At 46.9% G+C, this 13,717-nt stretch overlaps 1 protein-coding gene across 2 annotated transcripts in view; it reads left to right on the forward strand.

The window, feature by feature from the left end:
- Positions 1 to 13,717, forward strand: part of CHRNA7 (cholinergic receptor nicotinic alpha 7 subunit) — a 129,149-nt gene that overhangs the window by 111,133 nt on the left and 4,299 nt on the right. For both annotated transcript variants that reach the window (XM_045901857.2, XM_045901858.2), the window contains 5 exons: positions 1,426 to 1,505; positions 6,627 to 6,794; positions 7,954 to 8,148; positions 9,142 to 9,228; positions 12,134 to 12,243. In XM_045901857.2, coding sequence (XP_045757813.1) covers positions 1,426 to 1,505; positions 6,627 to 6,794; positions 7,954 to 8,148; positions 9,142 to 9,228; positions 12,134 to 12,243 — 640 coding nt within the window. The remainder of the gene's footprint in view (positions 1 to 1,425; positions 1,506 to 6,626; positions 6,795 to 7,953; positions 8,149 to 9,141; positions 9,229 to 12,133; positions 12,244 to 13,717) is intronic.

Raw genomic sequence — 13,717 nt, forward strand, 5'->3', positions numbered from 1 at the left:
TGAGCCCCTAAATCTGTGAAAGTGCCTTACTTTGCCTTCGTGCTTGACTAGTTTCTTTCAGCTCTAGCATGTCTCTCTGTGATTTCTTGGGTAATTATCTCCCGCCCTTTTGTCTCTTCAGCATCTGTCCAGTGAGTTCCTCTGGTCTTGTACTCTGGGGGCTTTCCTCATCTCTGTCCTACATTTCATCTCTGTAATTCTTCTCAGCCCCAAACCTCCCACCCATTTATAAAAATTTATTTCATAAATCATATTTTAACTTTCATATTGCTCTTTGTTTTACTAGATGCAATATCCTCTTGAATTTCTGTGAGGATATTACTTTTTTAAGGAGCAATTTTTTAGTCCTTTGGTTGACAGCGTCTTCTTGGATGGGAAAGAGCCTTTGTTGTTGTTTCCGTGGATTAGAACTGGCGAGGCAGGGTGAGCAGGGTTAGGATTGGTTAGTTTGAAGAATTTCAGTGGACTCTGAGTCATAGGAGCTGTCCCTAGTTGCTTGGTACCTGGCCCTCAGGTTATTAGGACAGAGGGATAGAGGGCTGGAGTGTGAAACCCTGATAAAGGAGGTGGTTGGGGTGTAGGCTCTGGATCAGCAGGTTTGCATTTGAGAGATGCACTGGTGAGCGTGTTGTTTCCTGTCTCTAGGAACTAGCTAACCTGGGAGTGGAGGGGGCACGGTTCTTCCAGGGTCCGCAAAGCATCAGAATACAGAAGATAAAAGACATGGATAATAAGGGCTGTTGGCTTTAATTGTTCTTCTTTTTCCTGTTTTGTGTCTTCCACCCCCTTTGTTCAAGTTGGTAACTCCTGGCTGTGGGAGGTTCTGAACTTGGGCAGGGAGGGGGCTGGGGTGCACCTATCTAAAACCTGTACCTAACTCTGCTCTCTTCACCTGCCCTCCTTCCTGTCATCGCTAATCATGGAGCCCAGGATGCCTCTGGGCTCTGGTGGTGCCCCACAGCCTCCTGTGCTTACAGTTCAGTCACTCAAGATATATTGGTTAAGCACCAACCAAGCATTGGGTGCATTCAGGAAGCTGGAACTGGAGCTTTGGAGATAGTAGGTCAAAATCCCTGATCAGTGGCAGAGTGCTTTACCCACTCTTTATCTCCTACAGATAGAAATGTCTCATCAGCGGATGTCCTATGAAATTGTCTTCAGGTTTAACTTTTGCTAAAAAAACTTTGTTTTATGGGCATATGAAAATCACAGTGCATATGAAATGGTGGGGGTGGGTGGACATTGGCCACTAGCAACCAGTGCTCTGAGATCTCCCAGGCCAGTTACAAATGGTGTCGGCATGACCCGAGCACAAAGAGTGGCACTTCTCAAAGCTATTCTAGCTGCAGTCAGGACAGACCTAAGGGCCCCGGGAGATTGACCGCCTGGCAGTGCTGACTCGTGAAATCCTTCTCATGTTTCTAGTGCTGATGAGCGCTTCGATGCCACATTCCACACCAACGTGTTAGTTAACTCTTCTGGGCATTGCCAGTACCTGCCTCCAGGTAAGACCCACTTCTTTGTCCTATAGTTAGACAATTTAAGTGAGTTCAGAGTGCCAGACCGATGGTGCTCGCACATGTGTGGGGCATCCTTTGCCTCATTCATACCCAACTCCTGCTGCTTTCTTCCCCTCTGTGCTTGCAAATATTTCCTGAACATGACAATGCCATCTTCCTCTTTTTTGTCTTGGGGTCATGGCTCATGTGTCATATGTCCTTATTGGGTGCCAAGTGTTCTTTAAAGTTAATCCACAGCTAAAGCAAGTCTCCCTCCTCAGGTCACTTCCAGTTCTCCTTACAGCCTGCAAGGCAAACCCCCAGGCTCTCCCTCCTCCATGTCAGCCGGCCACTTCCTCTCCTGCCAGACTGCGTGTCTTGGCAGGGGCTGCTCTCCAGGTGCTGGGGGCGAGATGGTGGACTTGCTGGCTTCTTGAGGATGTGCATGAAGGAGCACTTGCATGTTAAATATAAGAGCAAGTGGTTTCAGAGTGGGGCTCAGTAGTGCCTTATTCCTGACTGAGCTTCTCTCCTTTGCAACCAGCTGATGGTTAACTGCTTCCTGGGATTGATTTTTTTTTTCCCACCAGCCCCTCATTTCTCTCAATTCATTGGGCCCTGGGCTGCTCACTGAATAATACAGAGCATAGGGAACCTGCGTTTTAATGCTTTGAGGCAGATATTAACAGAGTTTTAAAAATCTTTAGGTTGATTTTTTTTACATGTTCTTTTCCAGGATTTTCTCCCCCACTGCAACTGTTTAACTTCCTGGTCCCAGGCAATCTGCAGCCAACTCCAACATCAACACCAACATAAACACACACACACCGCACGCCACATCCACACACCTACCACTTGCCCCCCCACACACACCGCACAGCATATCCACACACCTACCACTCACCCCCACACACACACATTACACACCATACACACACCACACACCACATCCACACACCTACCACTCCGGCACATACCACACACACGCATTATACATCACACCCCCCCCTCAACATACACACCCCACATCCATACCTCCCACACACACATATCCACATACATTCACACACCACCACACCCCCACATACACACTACACACCACATACATACCATACACACACCGCATACCATATCCACACACCGACCACTCGCCCCCCCCCACACACCATACACACACACATTACACACCACACACACCCCACACCCCACATATACACCCCACATACATATCTCTCCCACACACATATCCACACATATTCACACACCACCCACATCCCCCACATACATACTCTACACACCACACACACACACCCCACACAGACACCCCACACCATATACACACACCTGCTATCCTCCACACACACCACACATGCATTACACACCACACACCCCACATGCATACCTCCTGCACACACATTCGCACACCAACCACAACCCCTGCATACACACACTACACACCACACTTACCCCCCCACACACACATACACACAGCCTTTCTGCCACAGGGAACCCCAGTCTCACATCTTCATTTCACAGCACACAGCAAAGCTGGCCTTGTCTTCTTAGTTGTTGCTTACACATTCTTCCTCATTAGCAGATGATAAGCATCCCGTGGGCAGATTCTGTGTTTACACACCTTAGAACCACCACTAATCAACCAGGTGCCTGGCCCACCTGTTCATAAATGAATGCATGAGTGATTAAACCCATCAAAGGCAGACACCTCCCAATAATGTTTGTACAGACTGAAGAACCACAGATTTTCAGGTTTTCCATCTGAAAACATGGGCTTCCTTGCTCCTTCCCTGGTTCCTTCACCCCTCCCCCAGCTGAAGCATGTTTTCCACCTAACAGCAGGCCCCTGGGGGATGGAAGCTATGGGATGAGGCTGCCATCACACACCCATACATCCTTTTTCCCCAGCCTGTGAGTTGCAGTTTCTATTATGAGGGCTATTTTAGAAAACGATCTCCAGCAGTCATCAGTATACAAGAATATGGTACTGCAGATTGTTTTGAGGGCTGAGGCTATTTTCAGCTACAAGAAGCAGCATTCCTGATCCCCAAGCGGCCTGTGTGTAGCAGCCCCCTCTGGGGCTTTGTGCCTGTGTCCCAGCCTTCATGGCCCCAGGAGCCTGGGAAGGACAGGGTGTGTTGTGCTGTGAGTGTGGGAGTCTCCCCTACATTGGCAGGAGCTGTATGGAGCTCTCTGGCCTGAGGCAGCAAGCCTGTGCCCTGGGGTCATGGAAAACTGATCTGGGATGCTGTTCTGTTCAAGCAACCAAGTACAGGCAAAAAAAAAAAAAAAAGTATTTTGGGTGCAGGATTTGAAATAGAGACTTGGTTATGAAATTACCTTTCTATTTCACATTTTTATCTTTAACAGGTTTATTGTATAATTTACATATCATACAGTTCACCTATTTTAAGTACACGATTCAGTGATTTTTAGTAATTTCACAGAGTTGTACAACCATTACCAAAATCTAGGGTTAGAACATTTTTTATCACCCCGAGAGGATCCCTTTTGCCATTCTGCAGTTAATCCCCACCCTTACTGCCAGCCCCGGGCCACCACTGATCTGCTTTCTACCTCTAGAGACTCTCTTTCTCTGACCATTTCATGGAAATGGAATAATTCAGTTATAGAGTTACATTTTCCACAAGTAGTGTGGGTTTTGGGAGATTGCTCCCATTAATGGGAGGGCAGCATCCGTGTATTCTTGTGAACACTGGACATGGTACTTAAAGGAACTTGAGAGGACAGGACATTTTTTATTCTTTCCCAGCTTGGTTGTGGGGTGAGGGTTTGTGTTTGCAAGGCTGCTGAGTCCCTTCCTCCATTCATTTTTTTTTTTTTTTTAATTTAGTAGCAAAAATATATGGAGCTCTGAGCCTGTCCCCAGGAACAGAGGGCACCCTTAGCTCTTTGTGCCTTCCACTGTCTTCAAGCCTTTTTCTGGGCAGGGAAGAGCACAGGGGCATAAATTGCTGGAGGGGGCTTATCTGGTCTCCTCTCCATAACCTGCCAGAAATTCACCTCCAATTTGTCTTAGGCTGAAGTCACTCTTCAGTGGAAACTCCCATTTGTGCACAAGCACTGTCTTCAACTTAAACCTATCAGTCTTTGTTCTTAATCTAAAATCTAAACTAGTTAGAATTATCCTGCACATATATTTCCAGATAACCAAGTATTTTTCTCAATTTTTTAAAACATTTTATTTATTCATTTGAGAGAGAGAGAGCATGAGGAGGGGGATGTGGAGGGGCAGAGGGAGAGGGAGAAGCAAACTCACCGCTGAGCAGGGAGCCCGATGTGGGGCTCGATCCAAGGACCCTGGGATCATGACTTGAGCTGAAGGCAGACACTTAACCGACTGAGCCACCCAGGTGCCCCAGTATTTTTTTTCTCAATTTTTAACCTACGGGAATGCCCACCCTGCTCCTCACCAGACACACACACACACACACACACGTCCCTTTTATATTCTGCTTCTAAACCAGTCATCATTTTTATCAGTTTATCTGGGATTGTTTTTTACATTCTTTACTTTTCTCCTATTAGAGTTTGAAGATGCATAGACATGGTAGGAGCAAGTTTACAGAACTTCTAATTCTTTGCCCAGAAATCCTTAAGAATCGTCTTCAACAGAGCATTATGGTGTTGTCTGTGAATTTTATTTTATTTTATTTTATTTTTAAAGATTTTTATTTATTTATTTGACAGAGAGAGACACAACGAGAGAGGGAACACAAACAGGGAGTGGGAGAGGGAGAAGCAGGCTTCCCGCTGAGCAGGGAGCCAGACGCGGGGCTCAATCCCAGGACCCTGGGATCATGACCTGAGCCGAAGGCAGACGCTTAACGACTGAGCCACCCAGGCACCCCTGTCTGTGAATTTTAAAAGACAGTGGAGCTTCAGCTGAGCTTCCTTTCTAGAGATTTTTCCAAAAAAAAAAAAACAAAACCAAGTTTATTCTGGACAGGTCTAGCTGTAGTTTGGAGGAGGAGGAGGGGGTGAAGACCTCTCTGGTCACACCCAGTCTAGAGGCCCAGGAGCCTACGCCTCAGCTTCTTGAAGGGAACACAGGTGGGCCAGAACAATGGGTGCATAAGACACTGATCAAAAAGACATGCTGAACATCAAAAATAATGTATCGTTTAACTCACCAACCCTTTCCAGGAAGAAGAGTCACTGCATATTGTGAACAGCATATGAGGTTAGAGACCCAAGGGATAGTTCTGTGTTTATTTATTTATTTACTTACAATTATTTCAATTTTTTTCCATCTTTATTGAAGTATGGTTGACAAATGAAATTGTAATGAGGTGTACAACATGATGACTTAATATACCACATACTTTGTAAAATGACTTCCACAATCAAGTTAACACATCCATCACCTTACATGGTTGGGTTTTGTTTTGCTGTCCGTGGGAATGTTTAAGATCTACTCTCTTAGCAAATTTCAAGTATATTGTATTATTAACTAGAGTCACCACGCTGTACATTAGATCCTCTGAACTTATTCCCCTTGTAAATGAAAGTTCGTACCCCTGGACAGTCCATTTCCCCACCTCCCCCAGCCCCTGGCAACTCACTGTTTCTATGAGTTCAGCTTTTTTTTTTTTTTTCCCCAAATCCACGTGTAAGTGAGATCATACAGTATTTATCTTTGTCTGGCTTATTTCAGTTAGCATAATGCCCTCCAGGTTCATCCATGTTATTGCAAATGGCAGGATTTCCATCTTTCCTAAGGCTGAATAGTATTCCATTGTGTGTGGATGATTTGATAATCTTTTTCTTTTTTCATTCATCCGTCGATGGATACTTAGCTTGTTTCCATTCTTCAGCTATTGCAAATACTGCTGCCGTGAACATGATGAACATGGCGGTGCAGATATCTCTCCCAGATAGTGATTTTGTTTCCTTTGCATATATACCCAAAAGTGGGGTTACTGGATCATATAGTAGTTCTGTTTTTAATATTTTTAGGAATCTCCATACTGTTTTCATAATGACAGCACCAGTCTGCTTTCCCACCAGCAGTGTGAGACTGCTGTGTATTTAAAGCCCAGCTTGGTCCCCTTCCATTTCAGTTTTCTGACTGTTTTTTTGCCCATATAGGCATATTCAAGAGCTCCTGCTACATCGACGTGCGCTGGTTCCCCTTTGATGTGCAGCAGTGCAAACTGAAGTTTGGGTCCTGGTCTTACGGAGGGTGGTCCTTGGATCTACAGATGCAAGAGGCAGATATCAGTGGATATATACCAAATGGAGAATGGGACCTTGTGGGTAAGCCCAGCAAAGACGTGAGACTAGCAGCCTTGTAGAAAGCCACTTTTTGTTCCTGTGCTGGCTTTGGAAGTTTGGGATTTTCCACTCTGCTTTTCAGTGTGAGCATTTAAATTTTTTTTTTTTAAGATTTTTATTTATTTATTTGAGAGAGAGAATGAGATAGAGAGAGCATGAGAGGGGGGAGGGTCAGAGGGAGAAGCAGACTCCCCGCCGAGCAGGGAGCCTGATGCGGGACTCGATCCCGGGACTCCAGGATCATGACCTGAGCCAAAGGCAATCGCTTAACCAACTGAGCCACCCAGGCGCCCCAGTGTGAGCATTTATTGAACCCTGCAGCAATCTCTATAATTTACTGAGAGCTATACAATAAGAAGTAAAAAACAATTAGGAAATTCAACACTTCCCATGAAAACGTGCAGCTGTTTAAACAAGTCAGTGCTAGTGTAGGCTATTTTATTAGCATCTGCTCCATTCCTAAAATCAGGTTGGATAGCAAATTGCAGTTCATGAGAACCTATATTCAATGATTTTAAATAGAAAAACAGTAATTACATTTGTAATGTTGTAAAGTTCATAATGTATTATTTATAATCGTGGTGTCTTAGACCCTTCAGGCTGCTAAAACAGAATGCCATAGACTGGGTGGCTTATAAACAGCAGAAGTTTATTTATCACAGTTCTGGAGGCTGGGAAGTCCAAGATCGAGTCCACGATCAAGGCAGATCCAGTGTCTCCTGAGGGCCTGCTTCCTGGTTCATAGCTGGCTGTCTTCTTACACAGCAGAGACTAAGGAGTTCTCTAGGCCTCTTTTGTAAGGGCAATAATCCCATCCCAAAGGTCCCATCTCCAAATGTCATCACTGTGGGGGTTAGCGTTGCAACATAGGAATACTGAGGGGGACACAAACATTTACCATATATACATCTAGTTTCAATCCACTAAAAAAATTCTCCCAGTTTGTTCCATTATCACTAAGATATTCCTGAACAACTCTAACATACCAGAGTTTATTCAAACACTGATGACCAAGGTTTTTTTGTTGTTGTTTTTTTAGCACTTAGCAAATTCCATGGTTATTTGTATGATATACTCATTAAAATAAACAAGCAGGGTAATTTTATTCAGACACTGTTCCTTTCCTCTGTTGCTCATGGAGGAATCCCAGGCAAGCGGAGTGAGAAGTTCTATGAGTGTTGCAAAGAGCCCTACCCAGACGTCACCTTCACAGTGACCATTCGCCGCAGGACCCTCTACTATGGCCTCAATCTGCTCATCCCCTGTGTGCTCATCTCTGCGCTGGCCCTCCTCGTATTCTTGCTCCCTGCAGATTCAGGGGAGAAGATTTCCCTGGGTAAGTGTCCTGATCTTGGGCAGGAGTCTGAGACAGGATGGGAGGGCCTTGCCTTGAGGTCAGCTCTGTAGGGATCCCTGTGGACGGTGCAGGATGGCTCTGGGTGCAGAGATGTGGAGAGCCTGCTTGGTGCATCACACACTGACCTCCCAGCCCAGGGCATCTCCCCAACACCACGGCTCCTGATTTAGGCTTCATGCTAGATGCCCAGTGCCCTCCTGAAAATCTGTAATATCCTCTGATCCTCCACAGAAGATGCCCAGGAAGAGACCACTGGGTTCTGTCCTGAGGGGCCTTACTTTCTCTTCTCCTGCCACCCCATCCTATTCCTTGGGAGCAACTGGCCAGCATTTGTTATGGACAGGAAACAGTTTAGTTAGTTTAGTATCAGTTTGTATCTGTATATTGCCATACACAGGGTAATTCCTTATGATCATCCAATAGGAAGATAAGAAAACTAAGACTTAGAATGGTGAAATGAATTTCTCAACATCTTAGAGTTATTAAAGGTCATATTTAGTACATGTAGAAATCATCCTCCAACCTATATCTTCTGACAGCAAGGCTCAGGCACGTTAAGTAACTTATCCATGGTCACACAGATAGTAAGTAGCAAAGTCAAGACCAAAAGGTCTTAAGATTGCATGTTTTTTTTTTTTTTTTTTCCTCTGCTATATGTAACTACCTCTCAATCCTAATGTAATTAAGAAAATGAGAGATACTTGTGTTAGGTTCAGTAGTTCATTTTGTATCGTTGTTCTAAAGTTCTGGCTCCTAAGCTTACCTCCATCTGAGACTCTGGTAAATGCTGTGAACAGCCCCCAGAAAAATGGCCATGCCCCTGCATACAGAGAACCCTGCCCTGGGTTTCAGAATGTCACTGGCCCCTCCCCTACACCTCCCTAGTTCTTTGAATCTCAGATAAGGCACAGTTAATGGACTTGAGGCCTTATCACCTCTTGGGTCTCAGGCACTGCTGTGTTTATGTTTCAGGGATAACGGTTTTACTCTCTCTCACTGTCTTCATGTTGCTGGTGGCTGAGATCATGCCTGCGACATCCGACTCGGTGCCCTTGATAGGTAAGCAGGTGTCAGGCCTCTCTTGAAGACACGGGCTTAGAGAGGGCCCTGGAGAGCCACATGGCCCCAGGAGGAGTGACTTTCTGTACCTGTTCGAATGGCCCATGGCCTCTGTTCACCTGGGCACATGTAGGGGGAGTGTGGGGAGTCGAGCTTTGTGGTTTGGCTTGAAGGTGCAGAAACGCACCCTTCCTCCCGTCGTTCTCCCCATCACACTTGTTACGCAGCCAGAGATTTTACCATTAGAGATTTGTTACTTTAGCTTTGAGTCATTGTTCTTCCACAAATCCTTTGTCAAAATGGGAGGAGCTCACATTTTAACTCTTGGCCATTGTTTCCTGAGATACCTCGATGTCTCTGGATAAAGTTAAAGCTTGTGAGAAAATGTAAACAGGACAAATATGTTTTAGCCAAGACAGATATAAGGCATGACCTTCTGCCCAAGGCAGGATGACAGAAACAGGAGATAACACCCCTTGTGCCTGTGCGCCTCCCTGGAGTGGAATAAGCAGGAACGTGCACAGAGGTGCTCAGTGGTCTAGCGGTCAGGATCTGGTACTCTCGCCACCACAGCCAGGGCTCTGTTACTGGTCAGGGAACCAGACTCCCAGCCTAATGGGAAGCAGACAGTCTGATGGTGGATATTTGGTTTCATATGAGAATCACTCCTCCAGTTTGGTGATGGAGTTCAGAAAGAAGAATGGAGTCTATGATTATTCCTGTTGGCCCAGGCGAATGGAGGGCCACCCTTTGTAGTTAACAAGGGAGGATAGGAGTAGGGGAGCCTATTTCTCTTACACAGATACTCCCAAAGCTCTTCTTTTTTCCCTTAATGTGTAATATTTTGGTCAGAGAGAGACAGTATTGGTATGAAAAACCTGTATGGGTGTTCCTAGTTCTCTCACGACCATCTAGAGGACAAGGAACCATGTTTCACCTTGACGGTCTGACCCACTCTTCCTACCTTCCAACACAATGCTTTCAATAGAGACTTGCAACAGGAAGCACCCTCTGTGGGACAATGGGCAGCCTTGCCTTGACTGATGGACCAGTGGGGAAAAGGCATGGTTGATGCATAGCCCATGTCTAGAAAGATGGGCTCCTATTGGCCTCTGACCTCTGTTGTTGAGATTTCAGCTGTGCGATCCTCTGACCCTGGATACCTCCACAAGTCATTGTCTTGGTCGGCTAGGGCTGCTACAGTAAAATTCCACAGACCGGGTGCCTACAGAACAAAAAAGTATTTGCTCAGAGTTCTGGAGGTTGGAAGTCAAGACCAAGGTGCCAGCAGGTTTGATATCTACTGAGGCCTCTCTGCTTGCCTTGTGGATGACCACCCTCTTGCTGTGCCCTCACATGGTCTTTCCTATCTGGGTGCATCCCTGGTACCCCCTTGTGTGGGCAAAGTTCCCCTCTTATAAGGACACCAGTCAGATTGGGTCATGTCCCACTCTAAGGACCCCATTTGAACTTAATCCCCTCTTTAAAGGCCCTGTCTTCAAATACAGTCCTATTCTGAGATACCAGGGGCTAGAGCTTCAACATCTAAATTTTAGGAGGCCACAACCCACCCAGCCCATAGCAGTCATAGTTTTGTTCACCCTCCTTCCCCTTCTTAGAGGTCCCTGGTGCTAACTTGAAGTCTCAAACGTCCATCTCTGGCAGCTTCTCACAGTGGGGCAGTGAGTTCCTTCCTGCCTGGAGAGAAGGAGGCGTTTGTGTTTTTTTTGTTTGTTTGTTTGTTTTAAAGATTTTATTTATTTATTTGAGAGAGAGAGAATGAGAGACAGAGAGCATGAGAGGGAAGAGGGCAGAGGGAGAAGCAGACCCCTTGCTGAGCAGGGAGCCCGATGCGGGACTCGATCCCGGGACTCCAGGATCATGACCTGAGCGGAAGGCAGTCACTTAACCAACTGAGCCACCCAGGCGCCTGAGAAGGAGGCGTTCTTAACCAGGTGTGTGGCCATGCACTTAGCCTCTGCACCAGGATATTCTCTGCTTAGAGATCAGCCCCCTTGAGCTGAAAGCCACACCAAAGGTTTAATAACCGGAGTTGCCAATCAAGGAATGTCTTCCCTTTGCCAGGCTTTCTTCTAGATTCTTGGCTCATATACTTGCTAATTCTTGCACCAACCCTGCAGAAGAAGGCATTGCCATCCTTGTTATACTCGTGAAGAACCTGAGGCCCAGGCAGGCTGAGTAGCCTATCTAAACTCATAGATGTCTGAACTCATGGACAGGGGCAGTGGGTTAGGGGAGAGCTGCTTCAGATGCTCCATGCTTCTTCTCACCTGGGCCAAGGTGGAGAAATGCATCCTTGCCCATCGGAGCTGAAGCTGATCTTCTCAGCCGGGAAAGTCAATGTCTTCCCCGTCTTCCTCAGATAACTGGCACCTCCTCCTATCTCTCATTAAATGGGAGCAGACTCATCTTCCACACTAATAAGGTACCCCACCCGTGATGCCCAGATTTGCCCACCCCAGCATGTCCCTGGCCTGCAGTTATCACGGTGGGGACCAGACCCTCACTACCCCGTTATTCTCAGTTCCCATAACGGTCCACAGCCTTTCTCCTGAGAACAACCGTATCGGCATCCTATGAGGCACTGTTAACCCTCACTGGAGGAAGAGGCCGATGGCGTTCACAGAAGTGCAGACAGCCAGGCCAGGCAGCTTATGTGGATGGGAAAGCAGGTGTGCATGCTCTGTGCTGGCCTCTGCCTGCCGGGAACGTGAGCTGGGGGTGGGGGGTGCGGGTCTGCCGGCCCGGAGGCAGCCCTGCCCTGCTCTAGGCTTCACCACCTGGTCGCAGGCGATCAGAGAGCGCTGTCTGGGTCTGCCTGCCACGCTGCGATGCTTGTGCCGTGGGGGGCCCGGGGCTCACCCTGCGTCTCTTGTCTCTGCAGCCCAGTACTTCGCCAGCACCATGATCATCGTGAGTCTCTCCGTGGTCGTGACGGTGATTGTGCTTCAGTACCACCACCACGACCCCGACGGTGGCAAGATGCCCAAGTGGGTGCGTTCCTCCTGCCCTTCACCATGAGGAGTCAGGGGCCCTCGCCAGGGGTGACTCCACAGATGAGTTATCTATGTTAAAAGTCCTAAAAACAGCTAGTGTTCCTCAACGCAGAGCCATGTGTCTCATGCCTCCTCACCTGTCTGCACTATTGCATTAGCTCTGGACCGTTACGGTGAGCATGCTCGTAGGGCCCATGGCACTGTTCCTGCGATCTGACATTCCAGAACACGGCCCACGCACTGGCCGCTCTTTACATTTTGCAACCAGAGTGTTTCTAAAACTACTTTTTGTATGTACTCTATGGAGAACAGTACAGTGGTTGGAAGCAACGGACGAGATAAGCACCCAGCCATGTGGTTGGATCTTCCAAACAGAATGAGGAGCCAAAATGGTGAGAGAGAGTGAGCCATGTAATAATTCATGTAGGCAGTACATGTAAGGAATGTAACCTTACCACAGGCCTCTAAAATACAGGTCAGTAGTTAGCAGTGGGGAAGGGCGCTAGGATAAAAGCAAAAGGATGAAAGAGACACAATTGAATATAACAGCCTGTTGCATCAGCCGCGGGCCACGCTACCCCTCCCCAGCACCTGCTTAGCCCCATGCACTGGGACGCGGGCAGATGCTCTCCCATGCTGTGCCCTTTGGAGTCCAGGATCTGAACCTGTGTGCCCAACCTCACCTGACACTCAGGAAACCTTGAAGGGCCAAATTTTTTCTCACCTCAGCACAGTGTGACAACATCCAAGGCCAGGGGAGGGACTGAGTCTTCCTCGGGCCCTGCAAACCTTCCAGTGTTCTTGTCCCAAGAGCATGGCCTAGGGACAGCAGGTACTAAAGGAGTCCTCTCATGTCAAAACAAGCCTGTTTTCTTTGGAGACCTATAACTCTGCATCCAAGTTCAGAAGGGAGTCTAAGACTCCCCAACATGCTAAATGCAGGTGCAAGAAGTAAGGTGTCTTTTGTTAACCTCCGGGAAGAGAGAGTTCCCGGGCCTTCTAAAGATATTCATTGTGCAATAATTTACAGTTACCCAGAAGTGAACTTAGGAAAGACCAATTTAAAAAAAAAAAAAATTTGACTTTACCAAGTTACTGTGTCCTCTTGGGTTCTTTTCCACTGCAAATCTGTACACTTAATAATGACTTTCTCTCATAGCAATGGAGTGAGCTCCCAGAAGTGGTGCTATCCCCCACACATTCACATCACTGCAGTCCCTGGGCTTATTTTGAGAAGGTCCCCTCATTAAAAACTGGGACACATTGGCACACATTCACCTACATTGCCATCTGACTTTTATAACCCTGACACACTCTCTGGCTACCCTCCTTCCGTTTGAAATAGGTAATACATTCACATGTTCCAAACATCAAAATCAAAGTAAAATCCTGCTCTCATTCCTGCCCCTCACTGTGCTTCCACCGCCAATAGTGATAGCCATTTCAAGCAATTTCTCCATTATCCTTCAAGT

Source organism: Mirounga angustirostris, unplaced genomic scaffold (assembly GCF_029215605.1).
Source record: "Mirounga angustirostris isolate CCGP_5_RB_7025 unplaced genomic scaffold, mMirAng1.0.hap1 SCAF_9, whole genome shotgun sequence".
Taxonomy (NCBI): domain Eukaryota; kingdom Metazoa; phylum Chordata; class Mammalia; order Carnivora; family Phocidae; genus Mirounga; species Mirounga angustirostris.